Genomic DNA, 22891 nt, shown 5'->3' on the forward strand with positions numbered 1-22891 from the left:
ATTTATCATAGTGTTCACACAAAGCTTAAATTGGAATAGTTCCTTCCCCAGTACTTCATTCCATAATGTTTACTGCCTTAACCATTAATTTTGCCAACATTTATTGAATATTTATTATGTGCCAGGCACTATGTAGACCTTTGAACATGTTTCTTTATTCTGATAGATGAGAGGTTAATAGGAAGTAGAAGAAAGCATAGTGGGGAGTAGAAGGAGAGAGAAAGGAGGAAAAACAAGGATATTTTAACACCATTTGCACAGAGGTAGGGTTAAAATCATTCAAGATGGAATTTCTGTATTTCTTTTTTCTTTTCTTTTTTCTTTTTTTTCTTTTTTTTTTCCCGAACCCCATGTCCCCTCCATTCACAATACAGACCAGGCAAAGGACCAGGGCTGAGGTGTAGATGGGTGGGTTTAATCTGCCTCCTCTTTCTGTATTTCTTTATAGATAAGTGATAAGTTACTATTGGTCACTAAATTCTTCCTAGACTTAATTTTTCACATTATGGACCTGAATATGTTGACTTTTTAAAAGTGCCTCCTCCTTTCTTACTCATGCATGCACGTATGGAAGCAAGGATTTATGAGTTTTCTTCAGTGGCCTACTCATTGGTGTTATGTGTTGTTCCATTATACATCAGTGGGTTTTTTTAAAGAGCAGAAAACATTAAAGTGAACATTTTCCATAGAGTCTAGAAAGAAAATATGATCTATAATACTAGAAAATAAATCATTTCAGTGGTTAGAGGAAATATATTTTGCAAAATAGTTCATTAATTCAGTTTGATTTCATATTAAATAAATATATATTTTTTTACATATCAGGTTAAGAATAAACCAAAGAAAAAGAAAAAGACTAAGAATAAAAAGGTAAGAGACTATATTAGCACTGTAATGGAGGGATATTTAATAATTTAACATTTATGTAATATATGGATTCACTGTTAGAACTTACAATTAATCTAAATAGACATATAGCACAAATGGCTTAAAAAATGTCAATAGCTTATTAAATATATGATTATAGAGAAGTTATGTGTGTTAGATCCTGAATGACTAAAACTTACAGTGTGCTTACTTTACTTCCCTAAATCATAATTCATACATTTAAATATGCATATAAGAAACAAAATTAGTCACTTAGAAATTCTATTATTTTTTGCATACTGCTTTCATTTTTAAAATGCCTGCTCAGTGTTTTAAAAACATTTTCTCCTATTCTACTTATATGTTATATGTTCAGAAACAGTTTTAAAACCTTAAAAAAATCTTGATTTGTTTTTGTTTCTAAGAGTCTGCCAACAATGCAATAATATGCAAAAATGGTACAAATTTAAAAAAAACTTCTTTTATGCTTCTTCTTTGTTTTTTTTGTTTTTTTTTTGTTGTTATTTGAAAAATGAACAAGTTACTAACTAGCACAGTTTTGCAAGAAGTTTTTTAATTGCTTGCTGCAAAATTACAAGGGAAAGTCACGAGTCATCATGGGAGGACTTAATGTTTTTTAAATTCAGACTTTATTTTCAAATTAAAATTAAACAGGAAAAAAACTGGAAATAAATGTAAACACCATTTAAAATTCATACTCTAGTAATATTAAAAATTTTTTTTTTAATGTCAATAACTGTCTTGGAATTTTTTTAGCACCTTCACTTTCTTTTCATATATTTTAGTTAAAAGAAGTTGAGATCCTTTGACTATAAGATAATTTTATCAAGATAAAATTTGGACATTACAAGAGAAATCTCACATCTTTTATCTAAATTTTCAAGTAAAGTACCTAAAAATGCTGAAATTTTTGCATATGATTATTTTATATAGAGTAATCCTATTCATATACTCAATTGTTGTTATTTTAAGTGTAAAGAATTGTCTACTTTTTGTATAAACAACCAGTCATAAAAATCAAGTCAATCCAATTCTCTACTCAGAAATTCTCATAAAAAGTTGTAACATACAGGAGTTTGCTTATGTGAATAGATTGAGGACCGAGCCACTCTACGTGAAGTTGTGTCCTCTGTTAATCTGTTTTCTGACATTTCCACCTAATGTTGTTAAAGCCCTAAAAACACCTAGAGACTCACTGGAAGAATGTGATAAAAAAGTAAAATTGGTGTAGCAGATACAATACAGATAACTTTTTTTTTTTTCTGTATTTTTCTGAAGCCGGAAACGGGGAGAGACAGTCAGACAGACTCCTGCATGCGCCCGACTGGGATCCACCCAGCACGCCCACCAGGGGGCAACGCTCTGCCCACCAGGGGGCGATGCTCTGCCCCTCCGGGGCGTCGCTCTGCTGCGACCAGAGCCACTCTAGCGCCTGGGGCAGAGGCCAAGGAGCCATCCCCAGTGCCTGGGCCATCTTTGCAACAATGGAGCCTCGGCTACAGGAGGGGAAGAGAGAGACAGAGAGGAAGGAGAGGGGGAGGAGTGGAGAAGCAGATGGGTGCTTCTCCTGTGTGCCCTGGCCGGGAATCGAACCCGGGACTTCTGCACGCCAGGCCGACGCTCTACCACTGAGCCAACCGGCCAGGGCTTAATACAGATAACTTTTAACTAGTACATAAAAGACTTTGTAGCTACTCTTTATGCGCTGTTTCTTCAGTTAGGAATTTAGAATTTAGCTTCTAATATATTCAAATAGCTCTTTGGGGTCAATTAGAGTATTCATTACTCATATATTACCTACCCTTCTGTGAAGAGTATTAATTACTCTTACTCTGCTCCTACTCCCACCCCAGGGCAGTTGAGGGTTAGGAACAGAAAAGAGAAGTAAAGCACATGGCAGAAGAATAGAAGATTTCGTGATGAAGTTTGGTGATAAAAAGAAACATGGCAAGAAATAAATTAAGGCCTTCAAATTGGATGTCCTCTGTAACGAAGGGAAGTTGCTGAGATACATCTAAGAAGACAGACTGATACATGCATTGGCATGAAGTGTCATGGAAAGAGCTAAAAAGGAGTTTCAGAAATGCTAATCAGCTATGCTAGATATGTTCATTATAAACAACTAAAGGTCTCTAACTGAATTATTCAGGTACACTGGAATCAAGGCAGGGTTCATAATTGTAGAATCATACTGGCACTGGACATTGATCAGACACTGAGACACAAGAATTCTCTTAGTGTGCCAACAATAAAGCCAGGCAGATTTGCAAGTACATTGGGGAATCTGCAGGGAAAGTGTCTGAAGTTTCTTGTAAATGAGGTGGTAGAAATTAATACTGTATCTTTTGTAAGAGTAATTAATAGTATTAATGGAAAGGTAATACATGAATAACTAATACTCTTAACTTGTGTTAAGTGTCATTGATTTTGCCTTTATTATGTTGCCTTTGTAATTCTGTTTTAATGAGTGTAAAATTTAGGGCTTTTTAACATTTTCTGCCAATTGTGATTTCTCTAACATTTCTTTTTTTACAATTTTAATATATAAATCTGCTTTTTTACATGTCAATTTTCAAGGACTCTCATATTTAATACAGGATTCCATAAATGAGAATCCCATCTGCCCTCTCCCAAGATATACCAATAGGTACAACTCAGCCCCACTACTCACGTTCAGTATCTGAATCAATGATTTTCAAGTGTGTATCATTACTTGACAGTAGATTACATAATCAGTTTCATGGGTAACAACTACCATTTTTAAAAAGTCAATAGAATTAGTAGGAATAAAAAAATTTCCCGAGTTCACAACTTATTGTTTTAGTCAGTTTGGACTGCTATTCTAAACTACGATAGACTGGGTGGCTTAAACAACAAACATTTATTTTCCACAGCTCTGGAGGCCGGAAAGTCCAAGCTCAAGTTGCCAGCAGATTCAGTGTCCGGTGAGGGCTCTCATCTTAATTTGCGGACGGGTACCTTCTTGCTCTGTCATACCACGGCGGAGAGAGAGAGAGAGCTAGCTCTCTGGTCTTTTTATAAGGGCACTAATTCTACTATGAGGACTCCACAGCATTGTCTTAACATAATTACCTCCCAATAGCCCTACCTCCAGTTACCATCACTTTGGGAGGGTTAGGGTTTCACTGTATGAATTTGGGGGAGGGGACACAAATATGCAATTCATAACATATAATATGGGTAAGGTTTATTTTATGGAACTTCTATTTTTTATATTTATATATGAAAATACTTATGTTAGTGCATTTATATTATTATGTAAAATATATTTATTTCTTATTATGGTTACAGTAAAAAAAGTTTGAGAGATGCTGACCTACATAGATCACTGTGCTTTATTGAACTGGTCAGTGTAGATTATTAATTCTTGATGCTGTTTTTCAGAATAAGGAGTTAAAAGAAGAGCAGGTGTAAGTATTCATTTATTGTTAAGTTTTCCTTAGTACTTTGAAAATGTGCTTTGCCAGTATGACACAGCCTTGCCTTGGGAAGTGTTCTCATTAAGAGAAGAAAGGACAGTTCCACAGTTCCTTATCTTAATAAGTTGTCACCTTTTATAGAAAGTGACAAAAAGTTAAATTTTCGTTTATTTTTGTAGAATAGAATCTCTTACCATTTTTCTATAAGGCTGCTGAAGAGTCATTCAATGCCAAATGCTTGATTAGAGGACTAATTTGGGTCCAACAAAAAATAATACAGTCTAGATTTTTTTTACACTCACCACAGAGTTTGTTAATTGAGATTAGTAGCTTTACACTCTGAGAATAGAAGTTATCTTTAAATTGGTAACAAGAACATATATATTTTGTTAACTTTAAAGCCATCACTTATAGTTGATATTTTCTCACTGATAATTGATATGATCCCCTTGACTAGCTCATCATCCAAGATGGGTTTTTATTTTCTCTGTTGAGCAAGCCCCTACAGCAGTGATTTTCAACTGGTATACCGCGAGACTTTTTAAAACAGGCAGTACCAGACTATTTAGTCAATGGCTCTGACCTCTTTTCTCTTAAATTGCCAAATGAAAAAATGACAACAGCCAACACAACGGTAGTTGTCCAGTGTGAATGAATAAAAATTATAGCTATTTTTTTGTCAGATTGGCAAAAATGTATTTTTTGGTGTGCCACAGAATTTTAGTATTAGTTTATGTGTGTCATGAGATGAATAAGGTTGAAAATTAATGCCCTAAAGCAAGTTTTTTTGGGTGTTTTTGTTTGTTTGTTTTGTTTTTTAGGCTATATCTAAATGCCATAAAAATAACTTAAGAATGAAATAGTGTCATCAATCATTTTGCTCATTGCCTACAGCGTAGACCCGAACCTGTATGGTCATTAAGTCACCCGGGGAGCTTTGTTTTTAAATGAGAATTTTCAAATATACACAGAAGTAAAGAAAATAATGTATCTATATGTAGTACATCTATCTATCATCCTGATTCAACAATTATCACTATTTTTCCACATTTGCCTCATTCTTCCCTTAACATTTTGTTCCTTGTTAAAAGGTTTTCAACCCCTAAATTTATGTAATTTTACCTCTACATGTTTCAGTTTGCATCTCTTAGTAAATACGAACATTTTCCTATATTACCACAGCCCTACCAATCATACTTTAAAAATTTAAGAGTAATCTCCTGGAGCTCTTCAAAATACGAATTCATGTATATTTTTATAGTTTTTAAGGTACCTGGAAAAATATGATTTTTGAAAAAGTTCTTCAGGTAATTTGGGAAATTAATTTAGTTTGGGAACCAGTGAGATACATAAGCAGCTGATTTCACTGGACTTTCCAAAATGTTTGAATCATTCTAGAATACCTCAATGATACCCAAGAAGTGTTTTATAGTGTTTTACATGTTATTCTACAAAAATTAGATGTCAATTTTTCTAGGTCTTGGTGGTATTACTTCTACATCTTTTTTTTTTTTTTTTTTTTTTTTTTTTCATTTTTCTGAAGCTGGAAACAGGGAGAGACAGTCAGACAGACTCCCGCATGCGCCCGACCGGGATCCACCCGGCACGCCCACCAGGGGCGACGCTCTGCCCACCAGGGGGCGATGCTCTGCCCATCCTGGGTGTCGCCATGTTGCGACCAGAGCCACTCTAGCGCCTGGGGCAGAGGCCACAGAGCCATCCCCAGCGCCCGGGCCATCTTTGCTCCAATGGAGCCTTGGCTGCGGGAGGGGAAGAGAGAGACAGAGAGGAAAGCGCGGCGGAGGGGTGGAGAAGCAAATGGGCGCTTCTCCTGTGTGCCCTGGCCGGGAATCGAACCCTGGTCCTCCGCACGCTAGGCTGACGCTCTACCGCTGAGCCAACCGGCCAGGGCTTGGTGGTATTACTTTTAAAAGAAGTAACAATACATTCTAGAGTTACCTTTATTTCTATTCACTGATAAAACCAAGACATTTTTATCATTCTTTAAGTAAAAGTACTATTTTTTGTTACCATTCAATGAGACTAGGAAGGAAGTTTATAGCTGCTAAATAGTAGGCCAACTGAAAGAATAGTAGTATGCATTCACCCATTAGACATAGGTATAGAAATGGGCTAATTGCCACTGTACATATAGTATTTTCATTCTTTTTGCAGTTGTTCCTAGTGACTGAAATCCATCTTCTTACTACAGTTTTTTAAGGTGCTCTTTAAAAAGAAACCTTCATTTTAAAATATATACTGTGTTTGTTGCTATTTTCAGTCTTCTCTTCAAATGTACACTGAACCTAAATGCTGAAGTTTATCAAACCAACGTACCTGTCAAGAATGTTGTGACGGAATAATATAGTAGATGTGGACATGCTTGTCAGTATTTTCTAAAGTAATTGATGTTAATAGTTACAGTTTGAAAAATGAACTTCACTGTCTCATAGTTCTTGAAAATACTGGGGTGAGCATAACAGATACTTTGATTGAGTGCTATTTCTAATATGCTAAAATTCATTGTGATCTTAAGAGAAATGCAGAGTGTGAGCACTGTCTAAACTTTCTTTGACCATGAGCCCTTCTGATACTGAGCATCTCATGAGACCAGTGCAATACTGATTTAGCACATAAGGCCTTAGATGGAAAACTGTACAATTCGAAACGATCGCTTTGATTATGTCACTGCTATAGCCCAAACATGGTAGAAAAGGAAGAGCAGTTGAAGAAGGAGCAAGCCAGTCTGCACCCAGTCAGTAGACTTATGAAAGATGATGCCAGTGATGTTCAAGAAGATTCTACAACTGAAGACAAGTTCTATAGCCTGGATGAACTGCACATTCTGGACATGATAGAGCAGGTAGGCCCGATTGTAGAAGGGGTAGCCCTGCCTTCCTTCTTCCAGAAATAATTGTTAACCTTTGTTTTCCCTGTGACTCTTTGAACAGCATGTTAGCCTAGCAGTGGTTGGCAAACTGCGGCTCTTTGGCCCCTTGAGTGTGGCTCTTCCACAAAATACTACGTGCAGGCGCTACCTCGATAAGGAATGTACCTACCTATATAGTTTAAGTTTTAACATTTTGGCTCTCAAAAGAAATTTCAATCGTTGTACTGTTGATATTTGGCTCTGTTGACTAATGAGTTTACCGACCATTGGAGTGGTTCATGCTGTGTTTGTAAGGAGAAAGAAAAAAATCAGGAAAGGCGGGAGAGAGGGATGGTGAAGGAAAAAAGAACTTTAGCAGCTAGAAACTTTTACACTAGCACCCAAGACATTTCCTGGCTTTAATTATTGGGCAGTTGATTACAACTGTATCCCTTGCAAAGGATTCTCAGCTACCTCAGAAGAGGGAGCAAAACTAGCATAATCAATCACATTGGATTAAATATTATGAGAAAAATAATTTTCTAAAATCTACTTTCATTGTTTTTTAATTAAACCTGATTGTTACCATGAAATGTTTACAAAAAATATCAGTGAACAACAGTTTTTGGTTCCTTTCCTGGTGGTAGTAATTGCTGGGAACAAGATGCCTATATGTGAAGGAATATGACTTAAGCACTCTACAGAGCACTTCCTCAGACAAAGAAAGGTGGTTTCTTTTAACTACTTGGTTTACCTACCCATGAGAATTCTGTATTGAGAATTTTATGATAACTTGTGCTATGGTTTAAATATAGTGATACAAAGTGTGTAGGAAATATCTGTTCTCCAAGGGTACAGTTAGCACAAATGAGTCCCTGGCTGATAGTACAACATTCATATAATTGTCATACCTTTTTTCACCTTTCCAATTATAATATTACAATGTGTATATTTTCATTGAAGTGAAACATTTTAAGCTTTAGATGTTACGCTAAAGTTTAAATGTGGGGCCTTTGGTTTCATTCAATAGCCATGAAAATGATGAGAGCTTGAAAATAGAACAAAATGCCATGCACCTTTTGAAAATAAATTCATTTTACTCAGAAAACATTTAGCACCTGCTTTGTGTCAAGAGCTATGTGATGACATGGGCCCTGTGATCATAGTGTTTATAATACAGTGGAGAACTTGAATACTAAACAAAGGTATATCATATAATAATATTGTTTGGACAGTTAAGGCTCCTTCACTCACTGTGACCTTGGGCAAGTTAACTTAGTTTTATCATCTCCAAAATGGAACTAATCATTGCCTACTGTGTATGGATTTTTGCTTTGTTTTTTTATTTACAGTAAAAGCATTACCAAAAAATTCCTAAACATGATAAGCATGCAGGTAATGTTACCCAATAGTAGTATCAGTAGACAGGTAACTATGGTATTTTGTGAATGATGCTGTAATTAGGGAAAATTAGGGAAAAGGTTGGGTTTATCTAAACTAATCAGAAGAGATGTTTGCATTGACACCTATAAAGCACGAATAGGCAACAGATGGCAATATCCTTTAAATAACTAAAATATTAGTGCTTTTATAAAAGGAAAATAAAGTGTGCGTATTTCATTTGACCAATAGGGCTCACCCAGCACGGTCTCTGCAGAGTATGGGGAAACGGAGAAGGAGAAGCTGGCTCGACAGCAGCAGCTTTATAAATTGCACTGTCAGTGTGAAGTAAGTACTTTGCCTTCAGATCCGAGTCAAGTCAGAGGGAGTTCAAATGTTAGACTTCATGGTATCTTCCTTTTTTAAAGAAACCAATCCTTTTCTTTCGATTTCTGGTGACGGGCAGAATTAACTGAAATATTTTTCTTTGAGCAGGATTTCAAAAGACAGTTGAAAACAGTGACATTTCGGTCGCAAGAAAACCAAATTCATATTAAAAAGAGAGACAAAATCATCGCATCTCTTAACCAACAAGTGGCTTTTGGAATTAATAAGGTTTACAAGTAAGTACAACTCTTTTGATAACAAAATTCTGGATTTGCTCCCTAGTGAATATTATCTTTAAAAGATAATCCCTACATAGCCACTAGGTGGCATTGTGACTGCACATTAGGAACTGCCAACCACAGTTGCTTGAAAACCAGCTCTATTTTTGCCTTATGGCCAAACTGAGAAACAAGCAGCTGATCACTGTATATCAAGCTCTTCATGTATTAGATGAACAAGTGTAACAATAATAGAACTTTATGAGAAAGATAATTGACTTTCAGATTATGACTCTAGTTTGTAAAAATGTGACCAATGATTGGCTGTCTTTTTATAGAATATAATAAATATGTTCTTCAAAGACGTCATGGGATCACTTGCATGATTTTTTTTTTATGCCGGTCCCTGAGTATTTGTGTTCTAAGCCCAAGAGATTGAAAATAAATCAAATTCTTGGAGACTCTTCTCACCCCTACCAATTTCATTTCTCTTACAATTTTAAGTATTAAAGGCCTAAGACTAAAAATTCTGACTTAATAGAGAAAAACAAGTCTCTTGCTTTATTTTTTTTTCTAATAATCACTGCCTCCAATGAGTATCAGTTGAAAGAGTAATGTAATTTATAACAAATTATTTTAATAAATAGTAGTACCACAAGACCCTGGTTGTCTCTGAAGTCTAATGTGAAATCTGTTGTAGTTCCTAGATGACTACTACTAATAGTAGACGAGTTCTAGGAAATACTTCAGAGTGAGGAGTCCAAAATATAAATACTAACGCTTAAATTGGAGAAATATTTGGCAGAGATTTAGATCTAAAATTTTCTCCTATGTATCATCTGACCTGAAGAGATTTTTAAGAACTAAATACCATATCTCTGACAACATAATATCAGTTGAAAATACTTTCAGGCTTGTCGCTGCTGGATTTAGAAAGATCCTTCAAATTCCGAAGGAGGTAAGTAACAAAGATTAGCTAGGGCAAACTAAGCTGGCTGAAATCACTTAGGAAGGATTCAAAACTTTGTCTTTTATCCTGGGAGATAATGACCAGTCCAGGAATATGTTATATAATATCAGAGGTCCTAAAAGTAACACCATCCATGCAGATGAGCTTCTTATCCCCTCTACTGCCTGGAAATATATGTCCCTTCTCAGCTCTGATAGCTGACCCAGACACCCTTATATGCTTGAGACTGAACAGATCATTTTCAGGGAAGCACATGTCTTCACTCAGTAAGCATTCAGTGTTGAACATTTACGAAATTAAGGGCTACTTGTGTGGAGAAGAATTATGTAAGGCACATGTAAAGGATACTAAGACATGTCAGATATCAACTGGGAGCTAATAGAGAGCATATATTACTGTGAGGGGATTAAAATTGCATATAACTGCGGGATTTCAGTATGTAGTAGCTCCATTATAGTTACAAGTCCCTCTTACAACTAAAATAGCCTGCCTAGAGACTTCTGGAATTGAATGATACAGCAGTGAATGTTTCTTCTTGCCTCCCACATATCCTAGAGAGGGCCCCGCAGAAACTTCCAACCTGTACTGGCCAGTGTGCACGGGGAAAAATGCTCCAAGAGAAAAACCTATTCCCTCTAGCCAAAGGGTCAGACAAAGGAAAATTTAACAACTAAAAACCTCCTTGGCACTATGCACCTACTCCAGCCAAATACCAATAGCACACACCACTCCTTGGAAGTAGGTAGTATGCTCTGGCAAAAGCAGATGGCAGAAATCAGATTCCTCTGTTGGGGCAGCAGTACTGAGCATGCATTTGATCTTCCAGTCTCCACCAGGAGACAGCAGGTACTGCTCCAATTCCTCTGCCACGATAGCATCAAAGTGGTCCAGCTGTAAGCTAAGCTTCTACCTCTACCCAGCACCAGTGAGACTTAACAAACTGATTGGAGGTGGGACTAGACAGTGCTAGGTTTTATTGCTGCTCTCTCTATGAGGAGCTGAGTCTCCACCACTGGGACTAGTTGTCCCCCCCTTCTTCTTCCTCCCCCCATGCCAGAGAGGCTCAACTGGGAGCTCCTGCCTCTCTCCACCCTACAGCAAGAACACAGTGTGAATCAGCCCTTATACACTTCACCTGAAGTAGGAAAAGATCAATGGCAGTAGGCTATGTGTGCATATTATAAAACCTAGTGCAACAACTAAGAAAGCTACACAAACCGATAGTCAATAATACTAAGTCAAAATGGAATCCTAAAAAATGTTCAGAAAAGCCACAAGAAAGTAAGAAAAGAGAAACAGGCAGAAAAAAACAAAACCAATAATGAAATGGCAGACCTAATCACTAACATCAATATGATCCAATAATATGTTGTTTACAAGAAACTCACCTCAGTTTCAATCACATAGGTAGGTTGAAAGCGGAAGGATGGTAAAAGATATGTCATGTAAGCAATCAAAATAATAGAAGCAGGAGTAGCTATGTTAGCATATGATAAAGTGGGCTTGAGAGCAGAGGAAACTACTGTATACAAAGAGGGACATTACTGATGATAAAGGACCAAGCCACCAGGAAGACACAATAATCATGTACATACTAAAACAAAGGTATATGTTCAAAACAGTTGTATGTTCAAAGTACATGAAGCAAAACCTGAAAGAAATGGAAAAATGTATAATTATAGTTGTTGACTTCAACATCCTACTCTCAGTAATTTATAGAACCACTAGAAAGAAAATCAAGGGTATAGAAGATTTTTACAGTACCATCAACCAATAGGGTCTCATAGATATTTTAGAACTTTTCACCAGGTAACAGCAGATTCCGTATGCTTTCCAGTGTCCACAGGAAATATGCCAAAATAAACTATATCCTGGGCCATAAAACAAACCTCAAAAAATTTAAACGAAGCCTGACCAGGTGGTGGCACAGTGCATAGAGTGTTAGACTGGGATGTGGAGGGCCCAGGTTTGAAACCCTGAAGTTGCTGGCTTGAGCATGGAATCATAGACATGGCCCCATGGTTGCTGGCTTGAGCCCAAAGGTCGCTGGCTTGAGCCCAAGATTGCTGGCTTGAGCAAGGGATCACTCACTCTGCTGGAGCCCCCCAGTCAAGGCACATATGAAAAAACAATCACTGAACAACTAAGGAGCTGCAACCAAGAATTGATGCTTCTCATCTCTCTCCCTCCCTATCTATCTGACCCTATCTGTCCATCTCTCTGACTCTCTGTCCAAAAAAAAAAAATTAAAATATGTAAAGCATATGCTCGTGCTACATGGAATCAAACTTGAAAACGTCAATGCCAAGATAATAGTTTAAGATCTCCAAACACTTGGAAACTATACAACACATATCCAATAAATCCAAGGGAAATAAAAATACATTGAACTGAGTTAACATGAAAATACAATATATCAAAATTTGTGGGACATAGCTGAAGCAGTTCTGAGAAGAACTAATGTGCACATTGGAGAAGGCAAAAGCCTCAACTGTATATAATATAAGCTTCTATCTCAAGAACACAGAAAAAGAAAAGCAAAATAACCCAAAACAAGCAGAAGGAAATAATAAAAATGAGAAATCATGAAATCTGAAACAAAACAACTAGTCAAGTATTAAATAAAGCTATTTTTTGAAAAGATTAATAAAATTGACAGTCTTGTAGTAAAACTGACAAAAAGAGAAAAGACACTATTACCACCATCAGGAATGAAGCAGTAATATTACTACATGTACTTCAAACATCAGAGAACTCATGAGTGAAAAAACCCAATCCCCAAAGCTTGTATAATGTCTGATTCCATTTTATTACATTCTTGAAATGACAAAATGATAAAAATGGAAAACAGATTACCCCTGACTAGGTGGTGGCTCACTGAATAGAGTGTTGACCTGGGATGCTGAGGACCCAAGTTTGAAACCCTGAGGTTGCCAACTTGAGCATGGGCTCATCTGGCTTGAGCACAGGGTCACCAGCTTGAACGCAGGGTCACTGGCTTGAGCATGGGATTATAGACATGACCTCATGGTCACTAGCTTGAGCCCAATGGTTGCTAGCTTGAACCCCAAAGTTGCTGGCTTGAACCCCAAGGTCGCTGGCTTGAGCAAGGCGTCATTGGATAACTGGAGCCCCCTGGTCAAGGCATGTATGAGAAAGCAATCCATGAACAACTAAAATGCCATGACTATGAGTTGATGCTTCTCATCTCTCTCCCTTCTTATCTATCTCTCCATATCTCTCGCTCTCGCTAAAAAAAAAAAAAAAAAAAAAGAAAGCAGATTAGTGGTCCCAAAGTTACAAAGAGGAGATGGGAGTAGAAGGGAAGTGAGTGTGGCTATAAAAGGGCAGAATGAGGGATCCTTGTGGTGATAAAATTATGCAGTATCTGAACTGTATCTCTCAACATCCTGATTATTTCACTGTCATTTTGCAGGAAGATTGGTAAAGGGTACATAGGACCTTTTCATATCATTTTTTTATACCTGCATGTGAATTTATGGTTATCTCCAAAAGTTTAACATTTTAAACAGCACACCACTGCCACATGGAGCTGTACTTCATAGACATCTTGTTGTGATAAGGAAGGCATAGTATTGAACATAGGTTAGGTAGATGAGATGGGAGAGAAGGCAGAGAAAAAAACATGAGCATTCTGTGTTCTCATATAAGCTTTTGAGTCCTTTTTTTTGTTTTTATTTAACTAACTTGATCATGTCCCCTAGAGTATGTGATAAAAATATAAATAATCTTTATTTAATTGTAGAATGTTGATTTTTTTTCATCTTAGGATATGGTGTTTAACATGAAACAACAAACAAACAAAAATTGTTTTTCTTTGACCTAATTCAATGTCAGTCTTAAAATAAATGTTTGGGTAACTATTTGTTGATGGTAATTGCAGGGTTAGCAAAGAAGATTTACATAAAAGTGACATTTTATACAAATTACAATTAGCACTTAATAAATGTTAAGAAACTGCTGTCAATAAAGTCCATATAATAAACTTAATAGCCAGCCAGAATAAGCGTGAAAACTTCAGATCTTTTAGAAAAGAACATCTCATTTTACCCTATCATGTTGTTCATGAGAAAAAAAGGACCGAGGAGTTATTATACAATGCCTGAACATAAATACGGGCTCATGTCCAAGCTGGATGATAAGCACTGTGCATATCTTATCCTCTGTTAGTTACAAATCCGGGTCTTCTGAGTTCCCTGCCAGCGCTGCCAACTCTCACCACCCACTCTAAACTGGGCCTGGGAAGGAAGATGCCAGCTTTAGAAATCTTAAGACTTTTCAACTCTCTCCCCATTCTCCTGTATACTACATTAACAAAGCTTATATTTCTTACCATTTACTTGAGAATGTGACCTCTTTTGTATAAAAAGAGATCTAGCTTCTTTCATTGCATTTTCAGTCCAACAAAACATTAATTGGAAGTCTACAGCTTCTATTGAATGAGAAACTTAGAGTAAAGGTGATGGGTAGTTTCAGAAATCTAGTAGTGAGCAATCCAGCCAACAGTTCAAGTGATTGTTTTTAAGACTTTACTATCCCAATCATTTATATTAACCACTACTTTTGTGTATCTCAAGTGTCCCAACATACTAGAAACTTAAAAAGAAGTAGGCTTTTGCTATAAATCTTTTCACACTGAAGCAGATTAACGGGGGGATGTGAAAGCTTGCTTTGAAAAGGTATACAGCAGCACAAGGGGAGGAACACTACAAAGAGCATGTGAATGTGTGCAAATAGCCAAAACTATTTGCATTTTTCTTAATAGCTTCTTGTGTATTAATTTTAAGCTAATCAAGGTTATGCCTTCTGATTTACACAATTTTTTTACCCATTCTTCCCATGATTAGGTCATAGGATTGATTCCCAGTTTTAATTTATAGTTTTTATTAAAATTCTTATTTGCACACAGTTTTATTACTTCTATATTTAAGGTCTAATTTCCTTCAGACCTTACATCTTTAATAGTTTGCATGACTGGATATAATATCTCATTAAGGGACTTAAAGTTCTCAGTCCCACCATAGGCCTAGAACGTCAGAAGATACATCTCTGTTCTCTGGTGGCCACAGGAAAGGACAAAGCGAAAGCCATTTCTTCAAGTCATTGAACTGAGAATACAAGATACCATAATTCTTCTCTTTGGCTTTCTAATTTGCAACTTAGTTAGAACTAAGAGGTTAGTTCTTTCTTTAGGAAGTCAGTAAGTCAGACATACATCAGAAATAAGGTAAATTTCAGAAGGACTAAGATATCAGAGTTTATAGTTAATTTTAGGCTCAACATTTGTGGCCCAAAATGGACATACTTAATCCCTCCTCATCTATAAGTAGAGCTAGAAAATTCTGACTATTAATTTCTAACATTTTATGACTTTCTTCTTTGCTTAGATTACAACGTCAGAGCCATGCTAAAGATAATGAAATCAAGAACCTTAAAGAGCAACTTTCCATGAAAAGGTATAAACAGCTGTTGCTTTGGTTGAGTGCACCCTCTCTGAAACTGTATTCTACTCAGCGTGTTCTGGATGGGGTAGCCACATAATTTGTCATCCAAACTGGGGCACTTTGAGGCTGAAATTGAGTAGTATTTGTAATTACACTGGAACAATAGATATAAACTGTAAATATCCTAGGCAGATTGTGAGGTATATTCACTTTAGCTCTGGCCCTAGAAAACTGCTGAGACAGAATAAAATCAGCCAAGATGGTCCCACAGCACACTACTGTCAGGGACGAGAGTTGACTGAGTTCTTATCTCTTTCCCCTACTTCCGACTGCTTTATGAAACTGGCTTAAGGTTTGTTCTCATTCATAGATTTGACTGTTGGTAAATTTTTTATAACAGCTTTTTTTGAGATCTAATTCATAAAATTTACCCTGTTAAAATATACCATTCATTGGTTTTTAGTATATTCAAAAATGTACAGCCAGCACCACTATCTAATTCCAGAATGTTTTTGTCACTCGAGAAAGAAACCCTGATTCATTAGATGTCACTTCCCAATCTCTTCTTCCTCCTGCTTCTGACAACCACTAATCTATTTTTTGTCTCTGGATTTGCCTATTCTGGACATTTCATGTAAATGGAATCATATAATGTGTGGTCTCTCGTGATTAACTTCTTTCATTTATCATGATTTTCTCAAGGTTCATTTGTGTTGTAGCATGTATCTGTGCTCATTTCTTTTTGTGGATAGATAGATAAATATTCCATTGTATGGATATGCCACATTTTGTTTTTCTTTTCATCAGTTTATGGACATTTGGTTTGTTGTCATTTTGGCTATAATGAATAATGCTGTTAGGACATTTGTACATAGATTTTTGTGTGAATATATTTTCAGTTCTAGGTATGTACCTAAGAATACACTTGCTAAGACATGCAGTCAATTCTGTTTAACTTTTTGAGGAACTACCAAACTATTTCTCAGATCAGTTCAACATTGTACAATCTCACCAACAATGGGTGAGAATCCTTATTTCTCCACATCTTCACCAATCCTATTGGATTATCTGTCTTTATTTTACCCATTGTAACAGATGTAAAGTGGTATACCACTGTGGTTTTCATTTGCATTTTCCTAATGGTTAATTATGTAGAGCATCTTTTCATGTACTTATTGACCTTTTGTTTATCTACTTAGAAAAATATCTATTCATGCCTGGCCTGTGGTGGCGCAGTGGATAAAGCGTCAACCTGGAAATGCTGAGGTCACCGGTTCGAAACCCTGGGCTTGCCTGGTCAGGGCACATATGGGAGTTGATGCTTCCAGCTCCTCCCCCCGTCTCTCTCTCCTCTCTCTCCTCTCTCTCCCTCTCTCTCTCTCTCCTCTAAAATGAATAAATAAAATAAAATAAATAAAATAAATAAAAGATAAAAATCTTTAAAAAAAAAAAAGAAAGAAAAATATCTATTCATATTTTTTGACCATTTTTTAAATTGAGTTGTTTATGTTTTTACTATTAGTTTTAACTGCTCTTTGTATGTCCTGGATACAAGTCCCTTATCAGATATTTACAAGTATTTTCTCCCATTCTGTGGATTGTCTTTTCACTTTTTTAATGATGTCCTTGGAAGTACAAAAGTTTTTAATGTTTTAATTTGATGAAGTTCAACTTATTTTTTCTCTTGTTCTTGTAGGCAAATTGTGTACAATATTTAATGATATAACAATTCTCTTGGTTGAGTTAATATATCTCGAGTATTTTATGATTTTTCCCTCAAAATACTTTTATTTTAATGATATTAACAATATATTGTTTTATCAAGCTTCTCATCAATGTTTATCAGATACTTAAGTATCCAGATAGTTCTAATAATATAATATTGAGGATAGCTTTTATGAAAGTTCCCTATTAGTGTATGTTATATTTCCAACTTTATGTTTCCATTTAAGATATAGGTTTAGCCTGACCTGTGGTGGCGCAGTGGATAAAGTGTCGACCTGGAAATGCTGAGGTTGCCGGTTCGAAACCCTGGGCTTGCCTGGTCAAGGCACATATGGGAGTTGATGCTTCCAGCTCCTCCCTCTTCTCTCTCTCTGTCTCTCCTCTCTCTGTCTCTCCCTCTCCTCTGTAAAAATAAATAAATAAAATAAAATAAAATAAAATAAAGATATAGGTTTATATGCTCTAGATCTGAGCTCAAGCTGAAATGAGATGAGAAAAAGAAAAACCTTAAGGTAGTAATTTTCCACAATGTCCTTGATAAATAATGTCCTATCATCAGCTCCCTCCCTCTCAAACTATAGATTAGTTTTCATTCTGTGGTCTTGAATGTAAGCACTGAGATAACCAGTAAAATATCAATATTTATGCAGTGACTCAGGGGTCCCCAAACTTTTTACACAGGGGGCCAGTTCACTGTCCCTCAGACCGTTGGAGGGCCGCCACATACAGTGCTCCTCTCACTGACCACCAATGAAAGAGGTGCCCCTTCTGGAAGTGCGGCGGGGGGCTGGATAAATGGCCTCAGGGGGCCGCATGCGGCCCATGGGCCGTAGTTTGGGGATGCCTGAATGACAGGGAAAATAAAAACCTTTGTTATTTGGTATTGTTGGGATACAAAAGGCTCATAGAAATTTTATATAGAATTCATAAATAATGGTACATTAATTTAGTACTTACTGTGTGGCAAACATGAACTTCTTTATGTATATTATCTGAATTAATTTTTACTATAGCTCTTTGAGGTAATAAAATTTTCCCCATTTTTACATGTGAGTAAACTGAGATACAGAGAAATTCACTAACTTGCCCAGGATTTCACATTTAATAAACTGTGAGACTCAGATTCATCCTCACACAACTTGATTTTAGAACCAAGTTTTAAATTATTACCTCTGTATTGACAGCTTTAAATTGCTACACTCTTGATAGCAAAGGATAACAGTAAGTAATGTCTTCTCTTGCTTTTATATGCCGTATACTTTTCAAGAAATTATTAATTATTAATAGCTTGCTATCTTCCTCCTGAATAATAAAGGTCTGTTCTTGCTGCAATACTGCTTACTTTTTAATGATCATGTATTTCAGATCTCAATGGGAAATGGAGAAGCATAATATGGAAAGCACTATTAAAACGTACTTAAGCAAACTGAAAGCAGAAACCAGCAGAGCTTTAACAGCTGAGGTAACAAGAGGGAGAGGGAGGCCGGGGAGGCAAGTTTTATTTGTGTACTTTATACTATAGAATTTTGAAAAAGGCTATTTTTTGAATAAAGAGAAATAGATATTTTAGGACCAGCCCAAAAAATTCAGCTCCAACCTTTGTGCTTTTTTGACTTGTTGGCATTTTGTATATGATTCAGTGCTGATGATCGTACAATGGTTTTCCTCAAATGACTCCAAGAAATTGGTCTTCTTCATTATATATACCAAATGCAGACATCTTGGGAAATTCATGAAGCTAGACATCGAAGAACGACCTTTCACCGCTGCCATTCTCTCTTCTTTGCTACTTCTTCCATAGATCTTGCAAAAACACATACACATCATACACTCCAATATCAAAACCAACTTATCTTCTGCACCTAGAAAGTTACCCAGTTTCTTCCAAGTTAGCTTAGCACCAACCCCACAACTAGGTCTCTCAAAAGAAACATATATGTATGTAATTTTTGTCTCTAGATAACCAAACTTGATATACAGTAAGATTTAAGTTTGGGAGAGCTCACTGGTATTAAAAGCATCACAGATCTTCTCAGCACTGTCATAAGCTCTATTCTTTGTTAGAGTCCTCAGAAGTCCAGAGGTCAATAATCAAGGAGTGGTGTCGAAACCACAAACCTCTGGAGAGAAGTGTTGGAGTGCCAGCTTTAATTGAAAAGAAATTTCATTACCTTAGGAGCTCAAGTTTGTATTCTGTTTTTTACTGCGTTTAGTCAGGAAGTTTCTTTCTACTTCCATGGACAGTTTGGAAACACGTAATGCTGCCTAAGAGAATAATATGCTTTTCTCAGTTAATGATGCAGGAAGGATTCCTGCTGTGGGATTGACATTGGACTAGGTGACCTCCAAGGCCCTACTGGACTGCATGATCCTGTAGGGTCTGATTTTTTTCTTACCCTTGCATCAGTTAAAAAATAAACAGCAGGAATTCTTTTGAGTGTTCTTAACTCAGTACTCAGGCTACATCTAGTATCAAGTAAATTAGAATCTCTGGGACCAGGCCTGACCTGTGGTGGTGCAGTGGATAAAGCGTCAACCTGGAAATGCTGAGGTCGCCAGTTCAAAACCCTGGGCTTGCCTGGCCAAGGCACATACGGAAGTTGATGCTTCCAGCTCCTCCCCCCTTCTCTCTCTCTCTCTCTCTCTCTCCTCTCTCTCCCTCTCTGTCTCTCTCGTCTCTAAAAATGAATTAAAAAAAATAAAATAAAAAAAAATAAAATAATAGAATCTCTGGGACCAGACATCATTTTTTAAAGGTGGTTTAAGACTTTTTAAATGTTTCCAGTGTATATACAGGTTTGAAAACTATCTTCGAGATTGTTTACAATCCCAGTAACCATTGAATAAAAAATTAGAATTGCAGAATTGATTTTTTTTATAAAACATTTATAATGTATCATGGCTGGTCAAGAAGCTCAGGTGCTGTTGGAAGAAATTGAAAAATGGCTGAAGGCCCTGGCCAGTTAGTTCAGTTGGTTAAGAGCATCATCCCGAAACAATAAGGTTGTGGGTTTGATCCCCGGTCAGGGCACATGCGGGAAGCAATCAGTAAATGCAGAACTGAGTAGAACAACAAATGCAAGCTGCCCTTCCCCCTCCCCCCTCTCCCTTTCTCTCCCTTTCTCTCCCTTTTAATCTCTGTCTCTAAAAAAAAAACAACAAGACTAGCCCTGGCTGGATGCTGAGTTGGCTGGAGCGCCATCCCGGAGCACAGAGGCTGCCAGGCCACTTCCCTCGGTCAGGGCACGTACGGGAGCAGCTCGGTATTCCTATCTCTCCATGCCTCTCAAAAAAGAAAGAGAGAGAAGTGGCTTAGAATTCACTTGAAATGATTGGGAAAATAATGTGTTTATTTACAAGGACACCTTCAACTTCTTTTTCTTTCTCTCAAAAACCCATAGGTGTATTTCCTACAGTGCCGCAGAGACTTCGGGGTGCTCCATCTGGAGCAGACAGAAAAGGAGTGCCTCAGCCAGCTGGCCAGGGTTACTCAGATGGCGGCAAGGTAACTGTTCCCTTTCCTTGTGCTTCTTGATCTCAGAGATACTCGCAAGTGGCTCCAGTGTTGAACATAATCTCTGATGTGTGTTACATATATGACATCAGAGTCTTCGGAGAGTGAAGAGTCCTTGTGTTTTTCAGCCTCAAAAGTCACGTAGTCACTTTGATGCTTTTTACTTTGCTGCTTCTACTGAAGCGCTGAGAAGTCTACTAAATGCGTAATAGCTGCCCCCCCCCACTCCATTGTGAAATAGATCCAAAGGCAGATATTTACGATGTTTACAAACCAAGGTGCATTCCAGCTGGAAACTTTTCTAATTGTTTCTCTTCAAAGGCTTGATTTTAAATACCTTTGGAGTACCTTGGCGGGGAAATCAGTAGTAACACCTAAAATTATATGTTGAAAGCAATTTCCTGTTGTTATATAAGTGATTTTCAAATATTGGGCAGGTTGTATAAGATTCTTCTTAAATTTGTAATTTTATGAGATATAACTTCAAACTTAAAGAATTAAATTAGAATCTCTGGAGCCAAGGCATTATTATTTTTTAATAATTATCATTTTAATGATTATCGTTCTTCATTTCTAACGAATCAGAATCTCTGAGATTTAGCGAGATTCCCAAGATACACTGATGAGCATTCAGGTCACAGAAGCACTGTTTTAAGTGATTGTCAGTCTCTCTCCTTGTTAGAGGGGGGAAATGCTCTGTAAAGTAGAATATTATCAAACCTCTTTGACATAATCCCAAAGATAACTTGTTCTGCTTTTTTAAAGCTGATGCACTGGGTGATAACTGGGCTGGGATGTTTTAACAGCCTTTTGAAAGGCATTGAGATCTCTCTTCTGGAGACAGCAGTCCCTAAACATCTCAAATCTGTTCCTACTTATCATTTACTGGGTATGTTTGGCAGAGCTGCTGTGCTTGTGCAATTTATGCACTGTTTCGAGGTAACAATCTAATTCATTCTTGCAAAAGTGGTACATCTTTCTGATTTGCCCTCCCATGTGGAATATCTTTTCTTTTTTTAAGTGAGAGGGGTGGAGATAGATTCCCACATATGCCCCTACCGGGGTCCACCCAGCAAACCACCCCTTCCCTGTGCCCTGGCTGGGGCTAATGCTCGAATCAACCTATCTATATCCTCAGCGCCCAGGGCCAAGGCTCGAACCAATCAAGCCACTGGCTGCAGAAGGGAGAGAAGGAGGGGGAGAGAAGCAGATGGTCGCTTCTCCTGTGTGCCATGACCGGGAATCAAACCTGGAGAGTCCATACACCTGGCAAATGCTTTATGGACTGAGCCAGCTGGCCAAGGCTGGACTATCTTTTTCTAATTTACAGAGGAGGCTGATAAACCAGCCAGCTGTGACCTTGTGATGTCAAGGATAACGTGAAGATAGTCCAAACCTTCTTCCGAGATGAGTCTTCTCAACCTGCATTGATTGTCTAGGGCAGTTCCCTTGTTTGGCTTCCACTGCCTTCCTCCTTCCGTGGATGGATTCCTGTGAAAAGGTTTTTTAATACATCCTAAAAATACATCGCCAAGCTAGAGAAAAATAAAATCTTGGTGTGCTGAGGCAGATTTTTTTTTTCTTGCATAAAACAATCATACGTTTCTTGATTTATTTTTAATAAATAACCCTTCCATACAACTTTGTGCCCATTTGAGGTTGGTGATGAAGGTAATCTTGTTCTTTTACACGTTTACATATGTGATAGAGAACATAATGGAAATCTTTGGAAACTTAATTGGTGTATAGAGAGAAAGAACTTTCCCTTGTGTCTCCTTGTCTACACCAGCAACCTGGAATCGCTTCGGCTAAAGGCTGCTGTGGACAGTTGGAGTGCCATCGTGACAGATGTTAGGAACAAGATTGCAGCCCTCAGGGTAAGTGGCGAAGTGTACTGAGGGAAAGCTGAATGTTGTAGGTGGTATATACTTAAAGAAAACATTTAATACTAAAAACAACTGATAGAGAAATTAAAAGAAGAACATGTTTTTATTTCAGTCATTAAAGTTTATTCCCTTTTGAGGCTTGAGATCAA

At 37.1% G+C, this 22891-nt stretch overlaps 1 protein-coding gene and 1 pseudogene across 4 annotated transcripts in view; one reads left to right on the forward strand and one right to left on the reverse strand.

Moving 5' to 3' along the window:
• Positions 1 to 22891, forward strand: part of DZIP3 (DAZ interacting zinc finger protein 3) — a 104810-nt gene that overhangs the window by 63312 nt on the left and 18607 nt on the right. For all 4 annotated transcript variants that reach the window (XM_066240940.1, XM_066240941.1, XM_066240937.1 and 1 more), the window contains 10 exons: positions 826 to 870; positions 3783 to 3833; positions 4294 to 4319; positions 7026 to 7191; positions 8830 to 8925; positions 9073 to 9200; positions 15561 to 15629; positions 18708 to 18804; positions 20744 to 20847; positions 22646 to 22733. In XM_066240940.1, coding sequence (XP_066097037.1) covers positions 826 to 870; positions 3783 to 3833; positions 4294 to 4319; positions 7026 to 7191; positions 8830 to 8925; positions 9073 to 9200; positions 15561 to 15629; positions 18708 to 18804; positions 20744 to 20847; positions 22646 to 22733 — 870 coding nt within the window. The remainder of the gene's footprint in view (positions 1 to 825; positions 871 to 3782; positions 3834 to 4293; positions 4320 to 7025; positions 7192 to 8829; positions 8926 to 9072; positions 9201 to 15560; positions 15630 to 18707; positions 18805 to 20743; positions 20848 to 22645; positions 22734 to 22891) is intronic.
• On the reverse strand, positions 349 to 465 carry LOC136312402 (small nucleolar RNA SNORA51; annotated as a pseudogene).

This window comes from Saccopteryx bilineata, chromosome 8 (genome assembly GCF_036850765.1).
Source record: "Saccopteryx bilineata isolate mSacBil1 chromosome 8, mSacBil1_pri_phased_curated, whole genome shotgun sequence".
NCBI lineage: Eukaryota > Metazoa > Chordata > Mammalia > Chiroptera > Emballonuridae > Saccopteryx > Saccopteryx bilineata.